The sequence below is a fragment of the Sapajus apella genome, unplaced genomic scaffold, assembly GCF_009761245.1.
Source record: "Sapajus apella isolate SASKATOON/1434 unplaced genomic scaffold, GSC_monkey_1.0 scaffold115, whole genome shotgun sequence".
NCBI lineage: Eukaryota > Metazoa > Chordata > Mammalia > Primates > Cebidae > Sapajus > Sapajus apella.
Window position 1 is genome coordinate 1,732,704 of NW_022437055.1, and position 24,913 is coordinate 1,757,616.

At 39.3% G+C, this 24,913-nt stretch overlaps 1 protein-coding gene across 5 annotated transcripts in view; it reads left to right on the plus strand.

Moving 5' to 3' along the window:
• ARHGAP36 (Rho GTPase activating protein 36) overlaps positions 1-8,240 on the plus strand; it is a 30,915-nt gene extending 22,675 nt beyond the window's left edge. For 3 of the 5 annotated variants that reach the window (XM_032260204.1, XM_032260206.1, XM_032260205.1), the window contains exons 2-12: positions 572-730; positions 1,974-2,039; positions 2,527-2,762; positions 3,004-3,196; positions 3,413-3,468; positions 3,697-3,847; positions 4,360-4,508; positions 4,680-4,856; positions 5,097-5,194; positions 5,327-5,433; positions 6,945-8,240. In XM_032260204.1, the coding sequence (XP_032116095.1) occupies positions 572-730; positions 1,974-2,039; positions 2,527-2,762; positions 3,004-3,196; positions 3,413-3,468; positions 3,697-3,847; positions 4,360-4,508; positions 4,680-4,856; positions 5,097-5,194; positions 5,327-5,433; positions 6,945-7,102 (1,550 nt within the window). In that variant the 3' untranslated portion in view covers positions 7,103-8,240. Of the gene's footprint in view, positions 1-395; positions 731-1,264; positions 1,328-1,973; positions 2,040-2,526; positions 2,763-3,003; positions 3,197-3,412; positions 3,469-3,696; positions 3,848-4,359; positions 4,509-4,679; positions 4,857-5,096; positions 5,195-5,326; positions 5,434-6,944 lie in introns of those variants that run through there. The other 2 variants (XM_032260203.1, XM_032260207.1) reach the window with 2 other exon arrangements.
• Positions 8,241-24,913: the final 16,673 nt, after the last annotated feature.

A 24,913-nucleotide genomic window follows, 5' to 3' on the forward strand; every position in this document is an offset into this window, starting at 1 on the left:
GTTCAGTGTGCTTTCTGGAAGACTTGTATGAATTTGCAGCTCTCCTAGCTTAGATGAAAGTCCCCCTTTTATTCAACCTAGGCAGCACTGAGTATCATCATGAAAAAAAAAAAAAAAAAAACCTTAAAAATGTTCTAATTAATTAATGGAAAATATTGTCTTATTTTTGTTTCAAAGTGATTTTGTTAAAAAATGTTTTTGTCTTTTATTTTTGTTTTCTCTCTTTGTACTTTTTTTCTAATTAGGTTTTCTCTTTTCTGGACTGTCTGTTCAGGGCTGATGTCTGTTAAGGGCTGATTTTTTTGAAGTTGGATTTTTTTTTTCTTTTTTTTTAACAAAAGCAATCAGAGGCTGTTCTGCTTGAGGTTGAAGCCGCCTCCCAGTTTTCCCTCCCCTTCTGCCCCCACCCCCATAGTTCTGTCCACCAGGTCCAGTGACAATTGGATGATGCAGCCTTGATAATCATTCCATTCCAGAATGGGTGGCTGCATTCCTTTTCCGAAGGCAGCAAGGGCATTGTGCCCCAGAATCATGCCCCTTTTGTTGCTGTTGTCCGCCTTCATTTTTTTAGTGAGTGTCTTGGGAGGAGCCCCAGTACACAACCAGGAGCGCCGGACGAAGATGGTATCTATACACAGCCTCTCCGAGCTGGAGCGTCTGAAGCTGCAGGAGACTGCTTACCGCGAACTCGTGGCCAGACATTTCCTCTCCGAATTCAAACCTGAAAGAGGTAAGCTGTACCCCGGAGTGTGGCATCCTCGCCTTCGGGAGAGTGGACCCTCCGGTCAGTACGGGGCGGATTAGGGGGTCTAGGAGGGTGGGAGGGTCTCACTCCTGGTCTCAGACCAGGTTAGTTCTCCTGGCGTCTGGGGAACTGAAGAAGCCGGAGTTGAAGGCTGTTTGTTGAACTGCGGAAGAGGTAAAAATTAGTTGAGTTTGGACGAAGCCTGGGGGTTAAGGGGCAACAAGACAGACGGGCAGATGTCAGGGACAGACAGGTGGACAGAGAGCCAGTGAAGAGACAGACGCACCAAGTGCGGTGCGAGAGTAAGGCAGAGCGAGACGGAGGCGCAGAGGGACGCTCTGGGAGAGACCTGGGACAGACAGAGACAGCGCGGTCGAGAGACAGAGAGTAGAGGGAGATAGCGAGATATTGAGAGAGAGAGAGAGAGAGACGCTCCAAGCCGGGCGGTAAGGGGGAGGGCTGTGCAGGCGCTGGGGAGGCGGCGGGAGGTGCGCGGCGAGCGCTGCCCACCTCTGCTTGCTGCTGGGGAGCTAGCAGGACGCGGCGCTGGACGGGGTTCGAGCGCACCGGGGAATCTCGGAGGTACGTGAGCGGATTTGGCAGGGGAGTCCAGGAGAGGAAGGAGTGGGTAGCGCGGACCGGGGGGCACCCCATAGGGATTGGAGAGTGCTGGGGGTGGCAGGTTCGCTAAGCGCGCGTGGCGAGCGCAGCTAGAATTGGGCGAGGAGCCCCCGCTGGCAGCCACTGACGCCCGATTCCGAGCGCGGGGACAGCCAGGTGTCGCCGCCTCTCCTACGGCAGCGCAGAGGGCCGACTGCAACCCGGTGCGAGTACTCCTGCAGTAACTTGGCGACCCTCACCCGAGGTGGCGCTGCAGGAGAGCCCCTCCCTCCCCTCTCCTGTTGCGCGATCCGCGCTTCGGAGCCCCGGAATTTATGTTTTAAGTGTTGTATTGAGCGACTACCCGTGCGTTGCAAGATGCGCGGTGCGCACGCGGCGCATTAGATTGTTTGGCTTGGTTAAATTCTTGGAGTCTGATATGAGAGGCTTGGTCTTGTTGTCATGTGGGGAAACTGAGGCTTAGAGAAAGTAAATCACTTTTCGCCGGCTGGACAGAGCTCGCCTCTCTGCCATCCCCTCCCGCTGCTGCAGATCAGTGTATTGGGGTGTTTTAGTCACTTTTCAAGTCCTATTTGTGAGTGTATCTTTTCTTTTTCTCTTCCCGTAGCTCTGCCTATTGACCGTCCGAACACCTTGGAGAAGTTGTTTGTGAATTTGAGAGGACCAGAGAGGGGTGAGGGGGCTCTTGTATTTTCTTTAGAAAAGAAATAGAATGCTAACCCCCTGCGTAGTGTGGCCCTGGAGACTGGGTGGCGTCCACTGTCCCGGGAGACACTCTCCTCCGCCCCCAAACCCCACAGGGGGTGATATCAGGAAATGGCGCAGTAGTTGTAGGCGCTTGAGGCGGTCCTCTCAGACCTTCCTGGTGGACTCACTCCACACAGATCAACCCAAAGAAATCGCCCTCATTGCTTCAAGGTAGTCACCCCCAGGGAAAATTTAAGGCAGGGACTTCGAGCCTCTTTGGGACGGTTGAGTAGAGCTGAAACCACCGCGGGGTCTTTTTGGCTAGCTCCCCAGGGAGGGGCGCTGCGGGCCTGGAGAGGTGGGGTTTGCTGTGGGTGGTTGCTGGGAGAAGTGCTACAGCCCCTGCAGTTCCTCCTGACTTGAGTGCCGCGAGGCTTTGACGTCTGTCATTCTTTCTCTCCGTGGCTCTCCAGTTGTATCACTCAAGACATTTGGCGTTCGCCTGGAAGAGGTCCTAGTGAACGAGCTTACCCGCCGCAAGCAACTTGAACTGACAGCCGCGATGCAGGTTGAAGAAGCCAACGGTCAGGGTTCGGGCCGTCGTCGGGGAAACGTGGTGCAAAGGATGTTTGGCCGCATCAGGCGCTTTTTCAGTCGCAGGAGGAATGAGCCCACCTTGCCCCGGGAGTTCACTCGCCGTGGGCGTCGAGTGAGTTAAACCCTCCAGGTTTTAGGCAAGGGTCTTTCCGGAGGCATGCAGGAATGTAAGGTCGGAGGGTTAAGGCCTGCGTCCTCAGAGGGAGGGGGGAGCTGAACACAATATGTTGAAATGATGTCCTTGGCTTGCCACAAAGAGAATGTATCTTAGTCTGAATGTCATACAGTACTCAGGAAAGTCCTAATAGACTGTCTTTATTTCCCATTTTAAGAGAATCTGGATTTCTCCACAGGGTGCAGTGTGCGTGGATAGTCTGGCTGAGCTGGAAGATGGGGCCCTGCTGCTGCAGACCCTGCAGCTTTCAAAAGTTTCCTTTCCAATTGGCCAGCGACTTCTGGGATCCAAAAGGAAGATGAGCCTCAATCCGATTGCGAAACAAGTCCCGCAGGTTGTTGAGGCTTGCTGCCAATTCATTGAAAAACATGGTAAGTGAGCTCCAAATGGGTAAATCAAGGAAGGAGGCAATTAATGGGAAAGGAGGGATGTTCTAGAAATGGGGGGAGAAAGGAGGTAGGGAATGAAGGGCTTGGATAACATTCCCCTGACACCAGTGGATGTCAGGATGCAGTGGGGGAGGAGAAGGGAAATGCCATAGAAAAGGGGTTCAGAGATGCTGAGCATCCTCTGGTCTTTTCTTTCAGGCTTAAGCACAGTGGGGATTTTTACTCTTGAATACTCGGCGCATAGAGTGCGTAAGGTAAATTGGCTATGTTTACATGTTTGTTCCTCCAGAGAAAGAGCAGGAGGAGGTGGGGCAACCCCGTAGACTTGACTACCTGGTGGGGGGAGGAGCAAGGTCTTCTTTGTAGCCCCCAGGCCCACCATGTTGCCAGCTACCTCAACTGAAGTCTGAAACTTATTGAAGGAATAATCAAGATGGAGCCTGTGGTGGATGGGGTAGACAATCTATGTCTTCTTTTCCTAGCTCCGTGAAGCATTTGATCAAGGCCTGGATGTAGTGCTGGATGACAATCAGAATGTGCATGATGTGGCTGCACTCCTCAAGGAGTTTTTCCGTGACATGAAGGACTCTCTGCTGCCAGATGATCTGTATCTGTCATTCCTCCTGACAGCAAGTGAGTCTTCTGACCTCCCTTAGTAGGGCAAGGAAAGGAAGTATTACTGGGGTCTAGGAGTTCTAGGGACAGAGGCCGGGCTGGAGGACTTCGCAGAACTAAGGCAGAATGAACATAAGAAGATGAAAAAAAAACCTCTCCAGAATACATACAGTTATATTTGTCAATTAAAAATAAAATATTAATAAAAACTCTGGGTTACTTTCTTTGTATCTCTTAATGTTCCATTATAAGTTTGTTGTTTGGAAATTTCTCTAGAGCTTCTTGAAGTTGTGTGTTCCCTCTCAGGTCAAAAAAGAACCCACGTTCTGTAGAGGAGGTCTGATTTTGATGGGGGCACTTCTTGCTTTCAGGGTTCCTGAGCTCAAATGCTTTGGAAATGAGCAAAGGCAGGATGCCTGGGTGCTTTTTCCATAACTGCCAGCAAATTTCAAGCAGAATCCCACCCCCACTGGTATCAGTCTGCTGCCAACACTATCCCCCTGAGACAACCCCTGTTTTCCTTCCTCTAGCTTTAAAGCCCCAGGATCAGCTTTCTGCCCTGCAGTTGCTGGTCTACCTGATGCCACCCTGCCACAGTGATACCCTGGAACGTCTGCTGAAGGCCCTGCATAAAATCACTGAGTACTGCGAGGACTCAATTGGCATTGATGGACAGCTGGTAAAAAAAATCTGGGCAAGAGTGGTGAGAACTGTAGTAGGGGACATATGTGGGAGTATACCAGCAAGAGGGTGGATGGAGAGGGGAGAGAGAAACAGGAATAAAAAGAGACATATCCATTTGTACAACTCCCAGTACTACGTCAATCACTTTGTGTCTTCCATTACCTAGGTCCCAGGCAACCGTATGACTTCTACCAATTTGGCCTTGGTATTTGGATCTGCTCTCCTGAAAAAGGGAAAGTTTGGCAAGAGAGAGGCCAGGAAAACAAAGCTGAGGATTGATCAGTATGTTGCTTCTGTCAATGTGGTCCGTGCCATGATTGATAACTGGGATGTCCTCTTCCAGGTAGGTGCAAGTTTTGGATGGACTTATTTTACACATCCCTCGTCTGTTCACAAGGCAAGGCACAGTTGTACTTTGCATCTTTGAGGGTAGCCAAAACAGGCAGCCACAAAACCTTCCAATCCAGAAATTTCTCCCACATTAGCTGGCCTTGGTACCTTCAGTCCTGGGAACCTGAAAGAGATGAGTATAAGTGAAAAGTTGCTGTGTAATAATGGCTAATGTTGCTAATTCTACCCTCAGGTGCCTCCCAATATTCAGAGGCAGGTTGCAAAGCGTGTGTGGAAGTCCAGCCCAGAAGCGCTTGATTTTATCAGACGCAGGAACCTGAGGAGGATCCAGTGAGTGTTTTTTGGGTTGGTTTGTGCTTAGCCTGAAGCACCTTCTCCTATGGGGTTTTCCAACTCCAGAACAACTTTATATTAAGTAATGCAAATACAGAAAATGACTTTTTCAAAACCCTTCCCATTCAGGAGTGCACGCATAAAGATGGAAGAGGATGCACTACTTTCTGATCCAGTGGAAACCTCTGCTGAGGCCCAGGCTGCTGTCCTTGCTCAAAGCACGCCTTTTGATGAAGGTCAGTTCCCTGCTGCGGGTCAGACCCTTGCTGAAGGTTAGTCCCTTGCTGAAGGTCAGGCCCTTCTTGAAGGCCAGGTCCTTGCTCAAGATGAGCCTCTTGAGGAAGATGAGCCCTCTGAGGAAGACAAACAGCTAGTATTTGAATATCTTAAGGAGTAGTCTTTGGGGAAGCTCTAGGTCTAGAAATCCCAAATAACCTTGAGATTCAGGGCCCACATCTTGAAGGAATACCAGAGCTTGATGAGGAAGATGATGATGATGATACTTTAAATTTTGATTATCTTCCTCCCCTTGGGGATACTCTAGAACAAGATTATGAAATTCCAGAACTCATTGACATCCCAGACTTTGAAGAAATACATATGTAGATATGGTCCCAGACCCTGAAGGAGCCCCAGATGTGCAAGAAACCCCAAACCCTGGAGAAAACTCAAACCATGACCTAGAAGAAGGGTCAGATTTTGAAGACCACCAAAATCTTAACCTTGCACAAGTTCCCTATCTTGATGTAATCCCAAACAATGAAATCCCAGACCATGCAGATGTTTCAGATAATGATGAAACCCAAGATTCTGAAGAAGATCCCAGTCTTGAAGAGGTCCCAGCTATTGACGAAGTCCCTCAAACGCTGAAGAAATCCCAGACTACAAAGCCCCAGAGGTAAATGGAATTTCAGACTCTGAAGAAGATCTTGATTTTGAAGAAGTCCCAGCTCTTCATGTGGTCCCAAGCCATGAGCCCAAGGATGCCCAAATGCACAACAAAATTCAAGATTATCAGAAAGACCAAGCCAATGCATTGGAAGAAGAAGAAGTTACCACTATGGCTCCAGAAACTGAAGATGTCTCCATTCTCAATACAATTCCAGAGCCTCCACGAGACCTGGCTGTCAATATTGAAGAAGTCATGAATGTGGAAGAAGTCCCAAGGCCTAAAGATTCTGACTCTAACGAAGTTCAGAATCCAAAGGCAATTCAGTTTCATAACGATGCAGATGTTGCGTTCCCTGTAGATACCACTCTCCTTAAAAACAAATCTCAGCCTGGCCAAGTCATGTACGATAAGTCCTCCCCAGAGGTGTTGAAGAGCAACACCTGCTTTCTCTCTTCCATGCAGTGCTGTAAGCTTTCGGCTCCAGCTTTGTTACTCATTTGCTTGGTAAAATTAGTCAGGTTACTCATAGGGTGGTGGTGGTTATTAGGAGGTCGTCCTTTTACCAGTCTCTCTGGTGGTATTGTCCATTCCCTCTGAACACAGGGTATCTGACTTACTCTTTCTCATTCCTAACTCAGCTCTTCTTCCAGTTTCCACAGTGGTCCTAGATTTGGATATCTGTATTCTACTGTCAGGCTGTAATATTCTTACATGTCAGATGGAGATAATCATTCCTGTCCTACCTTCTTGCCCCATACTGTATTTAAAACTCAAAATTAGGTCTTACTGCCTTGAGTGCTGTGCAAAGTACAAGGTCTAGAAATATAAGGAGTTAACATTGTTACTATTTTCCAGGTTCCTCTGAGGAGCTAGCTCTGCCTTCCGGCACTGCCCGTTCCCATGACGATGAGGAAGGAGCGGGTAACCTCCCCATTCCAGAACAAGACCGCCCATTGCTCCGTGTGCCCCGGGAGAAGGAGGGCAAAACTGGCATTGGCTACTTCTTTCCTTAGATGGTTTTCCTTCTACAAGGTGCCGGACAGGGGAAAAGGGTGGGGGTAGACCTGGAATGTCACAGTTAATGTTAAGGAGAGAGTGGAGGGTAAAGATCTGAAGGTAAGAAGGAGTTCCACCTGATGCTCGGGTCAGGATGAGAATTCCAAACACATTGCCAGCCCCTTCACTGGGGATGTGTGGTCTTTTCAGCTGGTAAAAGCAGAGATGTTTCTGTGTCATGCCCAAGCTTCCAGTGCTACTTGCCTTTCTCTTTTACCCCTGATCTTGGCTTTCTCTCTCTACAGACTATCCTTTAATTGATGTGACACTTGTGGTAAACATCTCTCCCAGGGAAGCTCACAAATCTCGAGGTGCTTTCCCTCCCCCAAATGGGATTGCATGATTTTCCTGACTTTCCTACCCTCCTCCTGAGAGCTCAATTGGGAAGGCCCTCAAGAGGCATGCTAGAACGTTAGGTCAGCCTACTGACAGCTCACAATTAATGAGAAATAATGTGACACCAACTTATAGCTGTGTCACCGCAGCAATTCCACCCTTGGGATTTTGTCCCCCAAATTATTCAGATCAATGGCTCGTCAAATGGCCTCTCCCAAATTTCTGTGCAGTTTTGCTCAGGTCACACCAATGGGGAAACCTCAAGTGTAGATCTAATTAGTGTTTCTGATATCCAAAGTTAGAGAAAAAATTAGGTTTTATTACCTGGATCTGTTTTAGAGACAATTGGTGTTCACACCCTGTTTTCAGCAAAACAGCTAGTTAGGTAAGGTCACGTAGTTCCAAGTAGCTAAAGTCATCTGATTACAAATGTTCTTAACGATCATCTCTGTAATTCCTTTACACAGGGCGGTACAAAATTTTGGGACATGCTCTGGTAACACACATATATGGGTTATGTATGACATCCAAAATTACAACTGATATTATGGGTAACAACTGCTAAGGTTCATAGAAGGAAGAATGTATTGTATTGAGGGATAGAAATTGATCATATAATGGGTAACATCCACTGAACTCGAAGATTTGTGATTGTCAAAATTTCCCTGGCATAAAACTTCTCTGGCTTAAAACTTCTCTGGCATAAAACTTCTCTGGCATTTAATCATTAATAAACATCTGTATTGTGACAGCAGCATATTCATGGCTTACTGTGTTTTTTTTTTTTTTTTTTTTTTTTTTTTTTTTTTACTTGGGGAATGAGCTGGGAAGCTCTGACTAGAGAGCTGAAGGGAAAAAGGAGAGGATAAACAGGACAGGGGGATATAGAATAAAGAGAAGAGGATGGTATGGGATAAAGGGAAGGGAGTGACTTGGAATGAAGGGGTGGAGGGAGGTGGAACAAAGGGGAGGAAATGAAATGGAAAAACGGGGTAGAGTGATATGGGGTAAAGGGGAGGGAATAGAGTTTAATAAATGGGAGAGAAGACAGGGAATAAAGAGGGAGTTACTTGGGATAAAGGGAAAGGGGTGATAAGGAATGAGGATGGAATGAGGTGGAACAAAGGGGAGGGAGTGAGGTGAAAAAAAGGGGATACAGTGATGTGGGATAAAGGGGGAGTAAATAGAGTGGAATAAATGGGAGGGGGAGACATGGAATAGAGAGGGAATGACCTGGGATAAAGGGAAGGGGGTGACATGGAATAAACGAATGGAGTGAAGTGGACTAAAGGGGAGGGGTGATATGAAATAAAGGGGAGGGGTGATGTGGAATAAAGGGGAGGGGTGATGTGGAATAAAGGGGAGGGGTGATGTGGAATAAAGGGGAGGGGTGATGTGGAATAAATGGGGGTTGAGGTGGAATAAAGGGACGTAAAATAGAATAAAAGGGAAGGGCTATAATGGAATAAAGGGGTATAAGTATTAATATTAAAGTAGAAAAGGTTAAGGGGAGATGAAGGAGAAGCAAGGGCAGTGAAGGAAGCTTAAGAGGAGATTCTATAAGGGGGAAGGGAGGGGAATAAATGAGGAGACCACCTGATATTTTCAACTGAGAAATTCCCCCTGAATCAGTGAAAAATAAAATCTGAGAAACATGGGCAGACATATGACTTCCAAGGGTTAGAGGAAGAACATACTGCTGTCTGACTGATGGGACTTCCAACTTTTCTTGAAAATGTATGGCTTTATGACATACTTGGAAATTTTCCATGTTAGATACAGGGCCTTAGAAAGTGGAATCGGTTGTGTTATTTATTTCTACACACTTTGCTTTAGGATATTTCCCTGCATAGAGCTTTACAGATTGTGAACATGTAGTGTTGTCCCCTCCTATACTAATATATTTTTTGAATAATAATAATCATGATAGATAACACATATCGAGGTCTTCAAAGTATGACACTGTTAAAAACTTTATGTTTATCATTTAATTTAACATTCACAACACTGGGATATGTGCTACTATCATCTTCAATTTATTCTTGAAGAAAATGAGATATACAGAGGTTAAATAACCTGCCCAAATTACACAGTTGGTTAGTGGAAAAATAGCCAGTCTCTAAAGCTGACTTGTTTAAACACTTGATTATACTGGCCCATTCATCTTGGGATTTTGCCTCAGACAAAAAGATGCATTGTGATGTGTGTGGCAATTTTTAAAAATTGGGGTTTGGACTTTCAACAAGCAAGTTCAGGTTTCTTCCTTATAGATCCTTTCTCTCCAGAAAGGACAGGCTATTAGACAATAACTAAAATATTTCAGGGAGATTCTAGCAGTTATACCCTGGGCTTACAGTTATCAGAGGCAGAAGAAAATGTAGGAGCTCATCCATTCCAACCTTCTTGTTATTATATGAATGGTCATACAAGGGCTCAGACTTGGGAAAGGTCAGAGATCTGGGAGTAGGATTCAGACAGACCTTCTGACTGCATTCCAGGACTTTATGGGGTCAAAAAAGTAAAATGTGTCCCGTGAAAACTTTATGTGTGCTTTCACAATTCAACTTCAAAACAAACAAATAAACCAGATAACAAAGAGGAAAATAAATTATTTGAAAACATTCCCTTCACTTTGTGGCCTTCCCTGAAACCAAGTTTTCTCTTAATCTTACATGTTTTCCCAGGCCCAACTTCTAACTAGCCCAGGGACTGGGCCTGAGAGTGTTCGTAGATGTGGGCATTATCCTTGCTGTCCTTCACACTGTAAGCACCAGCTCATAGGCTTCCTGACACTTCAAGTCCTGTCCTTATTCTGGATGCCACCAACAATCTACACATGGAAGTCTCACCGCGTACACCCTGGCCTCACACCTCTCTGACCTTTAACTTCTTAGTACCTCAACCACTCCCAGTCACTTGCCATCACTGGGCATGGCTTCAACTCCAATATCCCACTGAGAAGCAAATCTTCTAATAAAGGTTGGATCCATGTCATTTGCTCTTTGTCTTCACTGAAGGGTCCAGTGCCCAAGATCTTCCTTTTCTCTTCACTTTTTTGCCTTTCCAGCCAAAATCTTGGGGCATATTAATTTAGTATTAACTACCTCTTCATCCCCTTGCCCTCCAAATGCCACGTCTGCACTATTTAGCCCCAGATTTGGGTCTCTCCGAACAAATGCTTTCTCCGATTCCATAGTAACCACTGTGGGAGAAAGGAGCAGCATCCCAAATATTGGTGCCTCTAACAGTCAGAATTTCCACCCTCAGTTGGCCCATCTGGCCATTCTGCAATCCTTTCACACGCCCCAGGTCATCTCTTTCTCCTATTTTCCTCTCATCTGTACTCCAAGTTTTTTCATTAGTCCTCTCAAACAACAGCCCCTTATATTCTACCACTACCACACTTCATACAATGGCTCAGACTCCTGCTTCATAAAGGAGACTGAGGCTAACTTCGGCTTTTTACTCCCACACCTACAAAGGTCTTTTTGGCTTCATGAGCTCTCCATATTGCACAGCACTGCTTCTTATTATATAGCACTCCTTCAGCTTACAGGTTCCTACTCTAGTTTCTTTTTCCTTGCTCTATCCTCTGCTTTCCATCTCCATTTCCCCCACCCCTACAACCTTGCTTACACTATTATCTCAGTTCTCTTGCCCGATTTTTAGATCTCTCCTTCTTTACTAGTTCCCTTACTTCAGGATATTCTCATGATCAAGTGTCTCCCATCCTTAGAAATCATTCCTTGATCCGTCATCACCCTGTAACAATTGCTATATCACTTTTTTGGTAAGCTCATTGACAGAAGAATCTATTCTATTCTGTGTCTTCCTTTTTTTTTTTTTTTTTTTTTTGAGACAGGGTCTCATCTCAGTCGCCCAGGCTGGAGTGCAGTGGCACAATTGTGACTCAATGCAACCTCCGCCTCCTGGGCTCATGTGATCCTCCTGCCTCAGCCTCCGAAGTAGCTTGGACTACAGGCGTATGTCTCCACGCCTGGCTAATTTTTTTTTTATTTTTACTTTTTGCAAAGATGAGATTTTGCTATGTTGACCAGGCTGGTCTTGAATTCCTGAGCTCAAGCCCACCTTGGTCTCCCAAAGTGCTGGTATTACAGGCGTGAGCCACTGTGTCTGGTCAGTATCTTCCTTCTCACTCCCCTCTTATTCTTCAGTCCACACCAATCAGGTTTCTATTCCCACTACTCTAATAAAACTCACCACCAACAACCTATTATTACATTAATTATACATTGGTGGTGCACTTATTTTCCTCGGTCTCAGTGACACCACCATCTCCTGATATTTTAAAAATTAAACATTTTTATTTGAGGTAATTGTAGATTCACATGCAGTTTTAAGAAACAATACAGAGGTCCTATGTATCCTCTACCCAGTTTCTCCAGCTGTACTGCCTTGTAAAGCTACAGTATAATATCACAACTAAGATATTGACATTGACACAGTCCAGATAAGCAAAGTTTCATCACCATGAAAATTCCTCCTGTTTCCCTTTTATAGCAAAATAGACAAATCTACCTTTCATCCCCACCACCCCCTCTTCCTAACCCCTGGCAACTAATCTGTTATCCATTTCTATAATTTTATCATGTCAGGAATATTATATAAATAGAAACATACATATGTGAGCTTTTGGGATTGGCTTTTGTTCATTCAACATAACTACTCTGAGATTCATCCAAGTTGTGTGTAGCAGTACTTCATCTCATTTTATAGCTGAATATTCATGGTATACATGTATCATAGTTTGTTTAACCACTCACCTACTGAAGGACATTTTGGCTGTTTCTCCAGTTTGAGACTATTAATATAAGTAAGACCACCATGAACATTTGAGTAAAAAATTTGAGAGGACATACGTTTTCAGTTTTCTGGATGAGTGCCCAGTTGTGCAATTACTGGGTTATACAAGAAACTGACAAACCACTTTCCAGAGTAGATATACAACTTTGTATTCACAGCAGCAGTGTATGAGTGATCCAGTTACTCTGCGTGCTTGCTATCATTTGATCTTGTCACTATTTCCTTTTATCTTGTTTTGTCTTGCCCATCGTGATAATTGTGTAGTGATATCTCATTGTGGTTAAAATTAGTATTTCTCTGATGCTTAATGACATTGAACATCTTTTTATGTGTTTATTTGCCATCTGTATAGTCTTCAGTGAAATGTCTGTTCATGTGGACATCGAATTGCTCTGGCATCAATTGTTGAAAAGATTATTTGTTCTCCATTGAATCGCTTTTGTGCCACTCCTTGCATGTTTTCTGGTGAGAAGTCGACTGTAATTCTTATTCTTGTTTCTTTATAGGCAAAGTATTTTCCCCTCTGGCTTCTTTCATGATTTTCTCATTACCTTTGGTTTTCTGCAGCTTGAATATGATATGCTTAAGTATGACATTTAGGTATTTATATTGCGTGGTGTCACCTGAATTTCCAGGATGTGTGGCTTGATGTCTATCATTGATTTTGGAAATCGGTCTACCATTATTATTTGAAATATTTCTTCTGTTTCATTTTCTCTCCTCTTTCTGGTAATCTATTTACACATTACATCATGTGAAAATGTCTCATAGTTCTTGGATATTCTTTTCTTTTTTCATTCTTTTTTTCCTTTGCATTTTAGTTTAAGAAGTTTCTATTGACATATCTTCAAGATTACTCATTCTTTCCTTGGCTGTGCCCTATGTTCTAATGAGCCAATTAAAAGCATCCTTCATTTCTGCTAGTGTTTTTTCATTTTTGGCATTTTAAAATTCCTACTTAGAACTCTCATCTCTCTCCTTACATGATAAATCTGTTCTTGCGTGTTGTCTACTTTTTTTGATTAAAGCCCTTAACATATTAACCATAGTTATTTTAAATTCCTGTATGATAATCCCAACGTTTATATCAGTCTTGTTCTGATGCTTGCATCCTCTCTTCAGCCTATGATTTTTCACGTCTTTTGGTGTGCCTTGTAATTTTTGTTGAAAGCTGAACATATTGTATCTGATGTCAGGAATTAAGGTAAGCAAGCCTCTAGTCTGAGGATTCATGTTAATCTGAAAAGAATTGGGCTTTGTTTAATCTTTTCTGTAACTATAGGTGCCTCAGGCTTAAAGTTTTCTAGTGTTCTTGTTTTTGTCTCCCCAATTGACATTGTACTTTCCTAAGTACTCCTCTGAGAGAGAGTCTGTGTCTTCAGCTCTTTAAATTATAACTCACTATTATTATACTGGATCCCTGTTGGTGTGGTGTTAAGGTGTGGATCAGGGAGATATTTTATAATCGTCTGATTACATCTGTCTTTTAATGGGTCTGTGTCTTTGGTATGTGACCTTTACAAGTGTTTCTTTAATGATAGAGCTTTTCCCTTCCTGTCTCCTGTTCCATATTTTGCCTAAGTGTTTCCAGTCTACTTCTTTGGAAGTCTGACCCTTGTTTACTATTTTTCCCTCATGTGAGACAGGAAGGTTGGAAGATTCTGGAGTGCAGAGGAATTCTCTTCTCTCAGCTAGAGTAAAGTTTCAGAATTATACTGGAGAGTTAGCGTTTGCTATGGAGAGGGTTCTAGATGTATTTCAGAATGGTTACTCTTCTACTCTCTCTCCAGCACCATAAGGAGACTTTTCTTGGATTCTGTATCTTCACTGTAAGAACCTGATAGGGTTCCTAGAAGTGAAAGTACATTAAAAAATGTGAAGATGCTCCTGAGACTGTGGATCCTATGAATTTCTGACTGTCATACTAGTCTACACTTAGTCTTTAGCAATTTTTCAGAACTATTGTATAAATGTTTTTACCATCTTATGGTTCCAGTAGCTTCTGCTTTAGTTAAGCAGATTTCAGTTGCTGTAGATTTTTGAAAGTGTCTTTCTCTCCAGATTTAGGGATGGTAGTTTGTCCTGTGACCTCAGTTCTCTGATAGGTCAAGAAAAGTTGTCAATTTTTAGTATGTCCAGCTTTTTCTTGTTGTAGGACAGAAGTGACAACTTCCAACCTGTTTATATGTTGGTGCTGAAACCAGACATACCTAATATTGTATTTTTAATGTCAGGTTCTACATGTTCATTGTTCGTATATAGAAAAGGGATTGATTTTTGTGTGTTGATCTTGTCTTATGTGACCTTGATGAGCTTACTTACTAGTTTTAAGGCAGTATTTTTTAGTAGGTTACTTGGAATGTTTCTATGCAGACAATCATGTCAATTGCAAATAATGACAGTTTTATATCTTTCTTTCCAATCTACATGCATTTTATTCTTTTTCTTTATTCATTTTGTCTAAATGCAATGACTAGACCTTCCAATATTATGTTGAATAATGGCGATGAGAGAAGACATCCTTGCATTTTTCTTCATCTTTGAGGAAAAAGTGTTCAGTGTTTCACCACTGATTGTGATGTTAGGTGTAGGTCTTTCAAATAATAGATGCTTTTTATTTAGTTGAGATTGTGCCTTTCTCTTCCTAACTTGCTAAGAGGTTTTTGCTTTTTATCTTAAATTAATGTTGGATTTTGTCAAATATTTTTTCTGTACCTGTTGACATGATCGTATGATTTTTCATTTAGCCTGTTGATATTATGGATTACAATGATTGATTTATGAGTATGAAACCAGCTTATATATCTAGAATAAATTCTACTTGGTCATGGTATTTAAGTTGTTTATTTTTAAACTGATGAATTCACTATGCCAATTTTTTTTAGAATTCTTGTGCTAGATTAATGATCTGTAACATTCTGTTTTTGTACTATTTTTATATAGATTTGGTATCAAGATAATACTGGCGTCATAAAATATGTTAGAAATTGGTAATTCCTCCTCTGTTTTCTGGAAAAGATTGTATAGAGTTGGTGGTAGTTCTTCTTTAATTATTGGGTAGAATTCTCCAATGAAACCATCTGGGACTAGAGATTTCTTTTTTTGGAAACTTTAGAAATTATGAAAAATTATGAAATAAAGAATTTGATTTCTTAAATTATTATAAAACTTTTCAGATTATTTTATTTTGGGTTTTCAAAGATTAGGTACATTTCTTTTAGGCTGCAAAATTTACGGGCTTAAATTTGTTCTTAGTATTATCTTACTATCCTTTGAATGTTTGAGGGTCTATAGTGATAGTCTGTTTCATTCCTCATAATAATATATGTCTTTTCTCTTTTTTTGGTAGTCAGTCTTGTGGTAGACATTTCAATCTTATTGCTCTTTTAAAAGAACCAGTTGTTTGTTTCATTGATTTTTTTTCTATTGTGTTTCTGTTTTCAATTGTATTTATACTAATATCTTTATTATTTCCTCCTTTCTGCTTGCATCTGGTTTATTCTCCTCTCTACTTCCTTGAGTTAGGAACTTAGATTGTTGATTTACTTTTTTGTAATGTAAGCATTTAATGCTATATATTTTCATTTTAGCATTGCCTTAACAGTATACCATGAGTATTTATATAGTGAATATTTATTTTCATTCGGTTCGATACATTTTTAATTTCTTTTGAGACATTCTCATTGACCCATGTTTGCTTTACTTTGGTTAAGTTTCCAAGTGTTTTGATATTTTTCTGTTATTGATTTGCAGTGTTATCTGGATCATGTATTATAGGTAGCACTTCTATTTGATCCCGAGGAAAAATGAACCTATATGGCCACTTTCCGTTGCTAAGCTGGTGATGAGGAAATGGCAGGCCTGCGTCGCCTTTTTCTGTTGGATAAGAGGTGATTATAACTGGCCACTGTTTTGTTTTCCTAGTCTTATGGTCCCAAACCAAGACACCTTCCTCTTCCACTTTCAGAGTTTTAATTTGGTTGTCTTTTGAGTTACTTCCAGAGTTTATAGTTGTACTTAGTGTGCAGGAATTTGGAAAGAAACATTTATGTGCTTGTCCTAAGCAGAAATCTCATGATTATTTAAAATAATTGTTTAGATATAATTTTCATATACATTTTATCATCAAGAGTGTACAATTTAATGCTTTTAGTACACTTTCAGAGGCATGCAACCATTGCCAGAATTTAAATAAAAAATATTTTCATCACCTAAAAAAGAAACCATGTAGCAGTTAGCCGTCACTCTCTATCTTCCCCATCACCCAAATCCTAGGCAACCAAAGTAGTTTCTATCTCAATAGATTTGCCTCTTCTGGATATTTTATGTAAGTGGAATCACGCAATATGTGATCTTTTGTGACTAGCTTCTTTCGCCTAGCATAATGTTTTAAAGTTTCATCTATGTTGCATATATTAATAATATAAATCGGAAATTCATTCCTTTTTAATGCTGAATGACAATTAATTGTATAGCTATATCATGTTTAATTTACATACACCTAGTAAACAATGATGTAGAGATTATTTTTTTTTTTGTATTTTCCCTCTTTCTTTGGACATGTATCTGTTCAAATATTTTGTCCATTTTAACTAAGATTTTTGATTGAGTGTTGACAGCTCTTTGTATAAGCTGAATAATATTGTTTTTAGTTTGTGACGACTTTTATTCTCTCAATTGTGCCCTTTAGAGAGCAGAACTTTTAAAATTTCAATGAAGTCTGGTTTATCATATTTAAAAATTTTATGAATCTTGCTTTTGGTGTCATTTCAAAGAAATCTTTGCCTAATCCAAGATAACAAGACGTCTCTCTCAGGTCAACATTAGAGGGAGGAGATGAGGCACAAAATTTAAGGAGGAACTCACTCTGAGGGCTGTGCAAGTCCCTGAGAATGAGAGTGTCTTTATATTTTGCACCCTCAGCTCCATACTTGCATCACCCTACTCCTGGTCCCGTATTCTTCTTTTTTATTTCCTAGACATTTTTATCATTTTATTTATTCAGTCATTAGTTGAGGACCAGCTGGGTTGTTTCCAGTTTTTCCTGTTTTAAATATTCCTGTTACAAATATTCATATACAAATTTTGGTGTGGAGGTATATTTTCATTTCTCTTAAGTATACATCTAGGAGTGAAATTGCTCGTCATAAATAATAGAGAAACTGCCAAACACTTTGTAAAAAAAATGTCTACATCATTTTGCATTTCTACCAGAAATGTCTGATATTTTCAATTTCTTCATATCCTTGCCAATAATATTTGTTAGCTGACTTTTTTTATTATGGCCATCCCAGTGAGTCTGAATGGTATCTTATTATTTATTTGCATTTCTCTAATGACTAGTAATGTCAATCAATGTAACTAATATATCATATTAAGAAACAAAACTTAAAAACTATCTTTTAAGTTTATCTATTTCTGTCTATCATTTATTTTGAGTTGAATTTTTATATTTCATTTTTATTTTTATATTTTGGAGACAAGGTCTCACTCTGTTGCCCAAGCTGGAGTGCAGTGGCACGATCATGGCTCACTACAGCATCAATCTCCTAGGCTCAAGTGATCCTCCCACCTCAGTCTCCCAAGTAGCTGAGACTACAGGTTTGCCAACATGCCCAGCTAATTTTTATATTTCTTGTAGAGATGGGGTTTAGCTATGTTGCCCAGCCTGGTCTTGAATTCTTGAGCTCAAGTAATGCACCCACCTCAACATCCCAAAGTGCCAGGATCACAGACATGAGCCACCGCTAGCCTTGAGGTTGATTATGTACATAGTATAAGGTATGGATTGAAGTTTATATTTTTCTTCCATACAGATATTCACATTTTCTAGCACCATTTATTGAAAAAACTACCACTACTTCACTGAATTGCCATTACAACTTTGTCAAAAATCAGTTAATAATTCATTTTTTCTATATTTCTACATTCTGACTGTTTGAATGATCTATTTGTCTATACTGTCTTGATGACTATAAATAAATCTTTAAATTGAGTAGTCTTAGCCACCAACTTTACTCTCCTTTATCCAAGTTATTTAGAATATTCTTGGTCCTCTGTATTTAAATACGAAGTTTGGAATCAGTTTATCAATTGGTATTACATTGAATCTGTAGATCAATTCTCAGATTTTTTTTTGACTCACTAACAAGATAAACCTCCATTTATTTAAGTCTTTTTTATTTTCTATCAGCAACATATTGTAATTTTCAGTAATATCACAGCTCTGCTATCAGAATTATTTGTATTTCACATTTTTGATGCCTTTGTAAATGGTATTAAAAAAAATTTTAAACTTCTGATTACTCATTGTTAGTATATAGAAACAAAATTAAATTTTGTAAGTTGAATTTGTATATTATTAGTAATAATAGTTTTGTTTTGTAAAATTAGTTGACTTTTCTACATTAATGATTATGGTATCTGTGAATAAAGTCTTTTTTTATTCTTTTGGAGTATGGAATAAAGACTCACCTCTTATTATTCTTGTCTTGGTGCACTAGCTGCAACCTTCAGTGCTGCAACACACAACAGCACACATTTGTTATCTCACAGTTTCTGTGGGTCAGGAATCTAGGCATAACTTAATGAGATACTCTGCTCTGGGTCTCATAGGCTGCAATCAAGATTTTGATTGATTGTATTTTCATCTAGAGAATCAACTAGAAAAGAATCTGCTTACAAAATAATTAAATTTGTTGGCCTCATTAATTTCAATGCAATTGTATGACTAAGGGCCTTTGTTTCTTACTAGTTGTCAGCTGGAGGTGTCCCCAAGGTCCTAGAGGCTAACTTCAGTTTTTTTTTACCCTGTTACTATCTCTACAGACAGTTCATAACATGTTTGTCTGTTGTCTGTTGCTTTAAAGCTAGAAGAAAATCTCTTACCAGTTTTAGAACTCAGTGCAATGATAGGAGTGACAGCTCATCATCTTTGCCATGTAACATGACCTCACTAAAGGAGTACTATCCCATTACTCTTCTCATATTCAATCAGCTAGAAGCAAATCACATGTCCCACCTAAATTCAAGGGAAGTGGATTACACAGGACATTAAAAATTGGAAGTAGAGATCCTGGGAACCATATTCATATTTTCTTTCTTTTTTTTCTTTCAGTGTTGCAGAAAAGTGATTTTATTTTAGGTAGAGAAAGAGATAAAAAAAGGAGAAGAAGAGAGAGAACTTCCACATATGGAGGGGGAGGGAGGGGACATATTCATATTTTCTCTGCCACATAAGAATCCGAAAATATGCCATTCCCTCTCTCCTGATTTTTTGCAAATGTCACGTATTTTAATTTTAATATGCTAAAATCCCAGTGGTTTTCCTTCTTTTGTGCATATCCACACTTATAGATACACACCTGAAGGGGTTCCTTTACAATTTGCTTAGTGCAAAATGTAATTAGTGATTAATTCTTTCAGCTTTTTTGTATCCTAAAATCTTATTTTATCCCTTTTTAAAAAACACATTTTGGCTGGGTATGGAATTGTGAATTTACTTTGTCCTTCTTACAGTACTTTACACATATTGCTTTACTGTTATAGTTTCTGAAAAGAAATTATCTACCATCTTTATCTGTCTTCCTCTACATGATGTATCTTTTTTCTAGGCTTATTTTAAGAGTTTATTTTCATGAATTACTGTGGTTAATTTTATTATGATGCGTTTTAGTGTATTTTTTTCATCTTTGTTGTGCTTGGAAAATTACTGGATCTGTGGTTTTATAGTTTTCATCAATTCCAGAAAGTTTTATACTATTATTTCTTCAAATATTTAGTTCTCTCTCCTCTTCAGAGGCTCCAATCACATGTATTTTAGGCTACTTTAAATTATCCCACAACTTAAAGATGTTCCTCATTTTACTTCCATCTCTTTTCTTCCTGTATTTCATTTTGGAAATGTTTTATTTCTATCTTTGTTTAACTTTTATTTTGAATGTCCAATATGTTGTTGTTCCCATTGACTGTATTTTTAAGCTCAGACATTGTGGTTTACATCTCTACAAGTTAAACTTGTGGCTTTTTTGTATCTTCCATTTCTCTAGCTAACGTGCTCATTCAGTGTTTCCTCTATCTTCTTGAACATATGAGATACAGGCAAATTGACTATTTTAATTTTCTTACCTACTACTTTTACCATCTGTGCCAGTTTTGTGTCTTTTGATTGGCTGAGTTTTCTCTTTATTATGGGTAGTGTTTTCCTGCTGCAATGTTCATTTTGTAATTTTTTGGTTAAGTGCCAGATGTGAATTTTGATTTGTAGGTGTTGAATATTTTGTATTTCTATAAGTATTCTTGAGCTTTTTTCTAGGATGCAGCTAAGTTATTGAAAAAAGGCTGGTACTTACATGTCTTGCTTTTAAACTTCAAGGTAGACCAGAGAAACATTTAGTCTATGGTTCATTTTCTTCACTACTCAGACAAGACCTTTCTGAGTATTCCTCTCTATGTCCCATGAATTATGAGGTTTTTCACTCTGGCTGGTAGGTAAAGAAATTATTTCCTGCCTTGTGTGAATGTGAGGTACTATTTCTATAATCCTTTTGGGTTCTTACATGCACAAATCCATCAGCTCTAATCCAAGCAATGAAAAAGGACACTGCAGATCTCCTCATTTCTTTATCTGTATGACTCTCTCCTCAATTACTCTGCCCCATGAACATTAGCTATTTAGGACTTCTAGGTCTATCTCCTCAACTCAGGGAGAATGCCTGGATTCTGGGCAAAACCTGGGTTTCTATCCTCTGCACTGCACCTTTGTACCTATTTCAGGCAGCAAGTGGGAACAATTGTTGGCTCATCTCATTCATTTTTCATCTTTCAGGGATCACTATCCTTTGTTGCATAACATTCAATGTCTTGAGAACCATTATCTCATTACATTGATTGTTTTTAGTCATGTTAAGTGGGATGGTAAATTTGCTCCTTGTTACTCCTTCCTGTTTAAAAGGAAAACCAGAGGTATTTATTTAAATTGTTTAGAAAATTTCTCTTCTTTCTGTTGTTTGTTTCTAATTTAATTCTGTGTGGTTACAGAACATACTTTGATTTAAATCCTTTAAATTTGTTGAAGTTTGTTTTACAAGTCAGAAATATGGAAGTATATCTTGGTAAGTGTTGCATATGTACTTTAAACTGTTTATTTTGCTCTTGTTGGGTGGCGTATTTTCTATATATATATATATTAAGACAAGTGGTTAATAGTATAACTCAAGTAATCTATATACTGTACATATTTATTTTTCTGTACTTGTAGAAAGAGTATTGAAATCTCTAACTATAAATGTGAATTTGTTTATTTCGTTTTAAGATTTGCATTTGCTTCATCTATTTTGAAGCTCTGATGTTAGGTACATACACATTTAGAATTGTAGTTTCTTTGGTGAATTGACCCCTTCATAAGTATACAATGGCCTTTTTATCCCTGGTAATATTGTTAGTCTTAACATTATCTGATATTAATATAGCCATTTAACTTTCCTTTTTTCATTTTTAAAAACAGCTTTACTGAGGTATGGTTTATATACCACAAAATTTATCCATTTGAAGTATACAACCTGATGGATTAGTAAAATGATAGAATTGTATAACCATCATCACTACCTAATTTTTAGAACATTTACCTCCCTCTTAAGAGAAGAGTCATACACCTTAGCAGTCATTCCCTATTCCTTCTTACCCTCAGCCCTAGGTAACATTAATCTAAGTTTTGTCTCTATAAATTTGCCTATTGTGGACATTTTCTATAAAGGGAATCTTAAAATATGTGACCTTTTGTGACCGGTTTGTTTTACTGAACATATTTTCAAGGTTCATCCATGTTATAGTATGTGTAAGCACTACATTCATTGTTTATTGGCATTACATATTCTATTTTATACCACCATTTTACTAATCTCTTCATTAGCTGATTGGCATTTGGACTGTTTCCACTTTTGGCTGTTATGATCAGTGCTACTATGAACATTTTTGTCCAAGGTTTTGTGCAGATATATGTTTGATTTCTTTTGAGAAAATACCTAGGAGAGGGATTTCTGAGTCAAATAGAAACTCTATGATTAATATTTTGGAGAAATGTCACTCTGCTTTCCAAAGTAGCTGCACCATTTTCCCATCCCACCAGCAATGTACGAGGAATTGTTTCTTTATATTCTTGCCATTGTTCATTACTTTCTGTTTTCTTTGTATTATAGCCATTCTGGTGAGTGTGAAGTGGTATCTTATTGTGTTTTTGACTTCTATTTCCTTAATGACTCATGACATTGAGTATCTTTTCATGTGTTTAATGGCCATTTGTATATCTTTTTTACAAGAATGTCTATTTAGAGTATTTGTTCTCTTTTCGTTATGTTTTTTTGTCTCTTTGTTATTGAGATATGTGGTCATCATAGCTATTGAATACAAGTCTTTTATCAAAGATATAATTATCAAATATTTTCTCACATCTTATGAGTTGTCTGTTTACTTCTTTGATTACATCATTCACAGTGAAAAGTTTTTAATTTTAATGAAGTTCAATTTATGCGTTCTTTTGTCACTTGTACTTTGGTTTCATATTAAAAGAACCACTAGTTAACAGCAAACTCATGAAAATTTACTCTTAAATTTTCTTCTAAGAATTTTATAGTCTTAAGTCTTATTATATTTATGTATATGATCCATTTTGAGTTAGTTTTTGCATATGCTGTGAGGGAGGGTCCCAGTTTCATCACTTTCTTTGCCCATGGCCTTGTCTTGGCACTCTTGTTCAAATCAACTGACAATAAGTGTAAGGTTTGTTTTTGGACTGTCAATTCTATTTTGTTTATTTATGTGTATATCCTTACACAAGGGTCAAACTCAAGGCCATAAACACATCCATCACCTCCCAAAGTTTCCTCCTGCCATTGTTACTATTATTTTGTTGAGGGAGGTAAGACACTTAACAAGCAGGGTGTGATGGCTCATGCCTGTAATGCCAGCACTTTGGGAAGCCGAGACCAGAGGATCCCTTGAGCCCAGAAGTTTGAGATCACCCTGGGCAACAGAGGGAGACCCCATCTCTATTACAAAAATAATACAAATTATCTAGGCATGGTGGCATGTGCCTGTGATCTCAAATATTTAAGAGGCTGAGGTTGGAAGATCGCTTGAGCCCAGAAGGTCAAGGCTGCAGTGAGTCACGATGATGCCACTACACTCTAGCCTTGGTGACAGAGTGATACTCCATCTCAAAAAAACAAAAAACACACAAAAAAAACAAAGAACGAAGAAAAAGAGACACTTAACGTAAAATTTACCCTCTTTGCAATATAGCATGGTTAGCTATAGGCACTATGCTGTATGGTAGATCTCCAGAACTTTTTTTTTTATCTTGCGTAACTGAAACGTTGTACCCTTGATCAACATCTTTCCATCGTGCCCCCACCCTAGTCCTTGGCAACTACCATTCTACTCTGTGATTCTATGAGTTTGACTGCTTGAGATTCCACATATAAGCGAGATCATGTAGTATGTGTCTTTCTGTGTTTGAGTTATTTTACTTAGCATACTGTTCTGTAAATCCATCCATGTTGTTACAAGTGGCAGGATTTCCTTCATTTTTAAGGCTGCATGGTATTCTCTTGTGTGTCTATAATGTAATTTCTTTATTCATTCATTGTTGAATAATTAGATTATTTCTAAATCTTGGCTACTGTAAATAATGCTACAATAAGCATGGGAGTGCAAATATCTCTTCAAGATTATTATTTCAATGCCTTTATATACCAGAAGTGGGATTACTGAATTCCATGGTGATTCAATTTTTTTATTTTTTGAGGAACCTCCATACTGCTGTGCATAATGGCTGTACCAATTTTCATTCCCACTAATAGTGTATACAGTTTCACTTTTCTTCACATCCTTGCCAACACTTGTTAACATTTGTGTTTTAATTAATAGCCATTCTAACAGGTGTAAGGTGATTTCTCATTGTGGTTTTGGTTTGCATTTCTCTAATAATTTGTGAGGAGCACTTTTTCATATGCCTGTAGGCCATTTGTATGTCCTCTTTTGAGACATATTGATTCAGTTCCTTTGCCAACTTAAAAATCAGGTTATTATTATTTTTTGCCATTCAGTTGTGTGAGTTTCTTGTATATATATATTTAAATATTAACCCATTAACAAATATACAATTTGCAAATATTTTCTACCATTGTGTAGATTGCCTTTTCATTTTGTTTATTGTTTCCTTTACTGTGCAGAGATTTTTAGCTTGATATAATCCTATTTGTTTGTTTCTGCTTTTGTTGCCTGTGCTTTCAGTATCATGTTTTAAAAATAATTGCCAAGGCTAATGTTAAGGAATTTTTCCTTATGTTTTTCTTCCTTATAATTATTGGTCTTATATTTAAGTCTTTTATCCATTTTGAGATCAATTTTGTGTATGGTATAAAGGTCCAATTAATTCTTTTGTATGCCAATATCCAGTTTTTCCAGCATCATTTATTAAATAAACTATGCTTTCTTCATTTTGTATTCTTGGTACCCTCATGAAAAATTAGTTGACCACATTTGTGTGGGTATATTTTTGGGTTCTCTATTTTTTTCCACTGGTCTATATGGCTGTTTTTAATACTGTA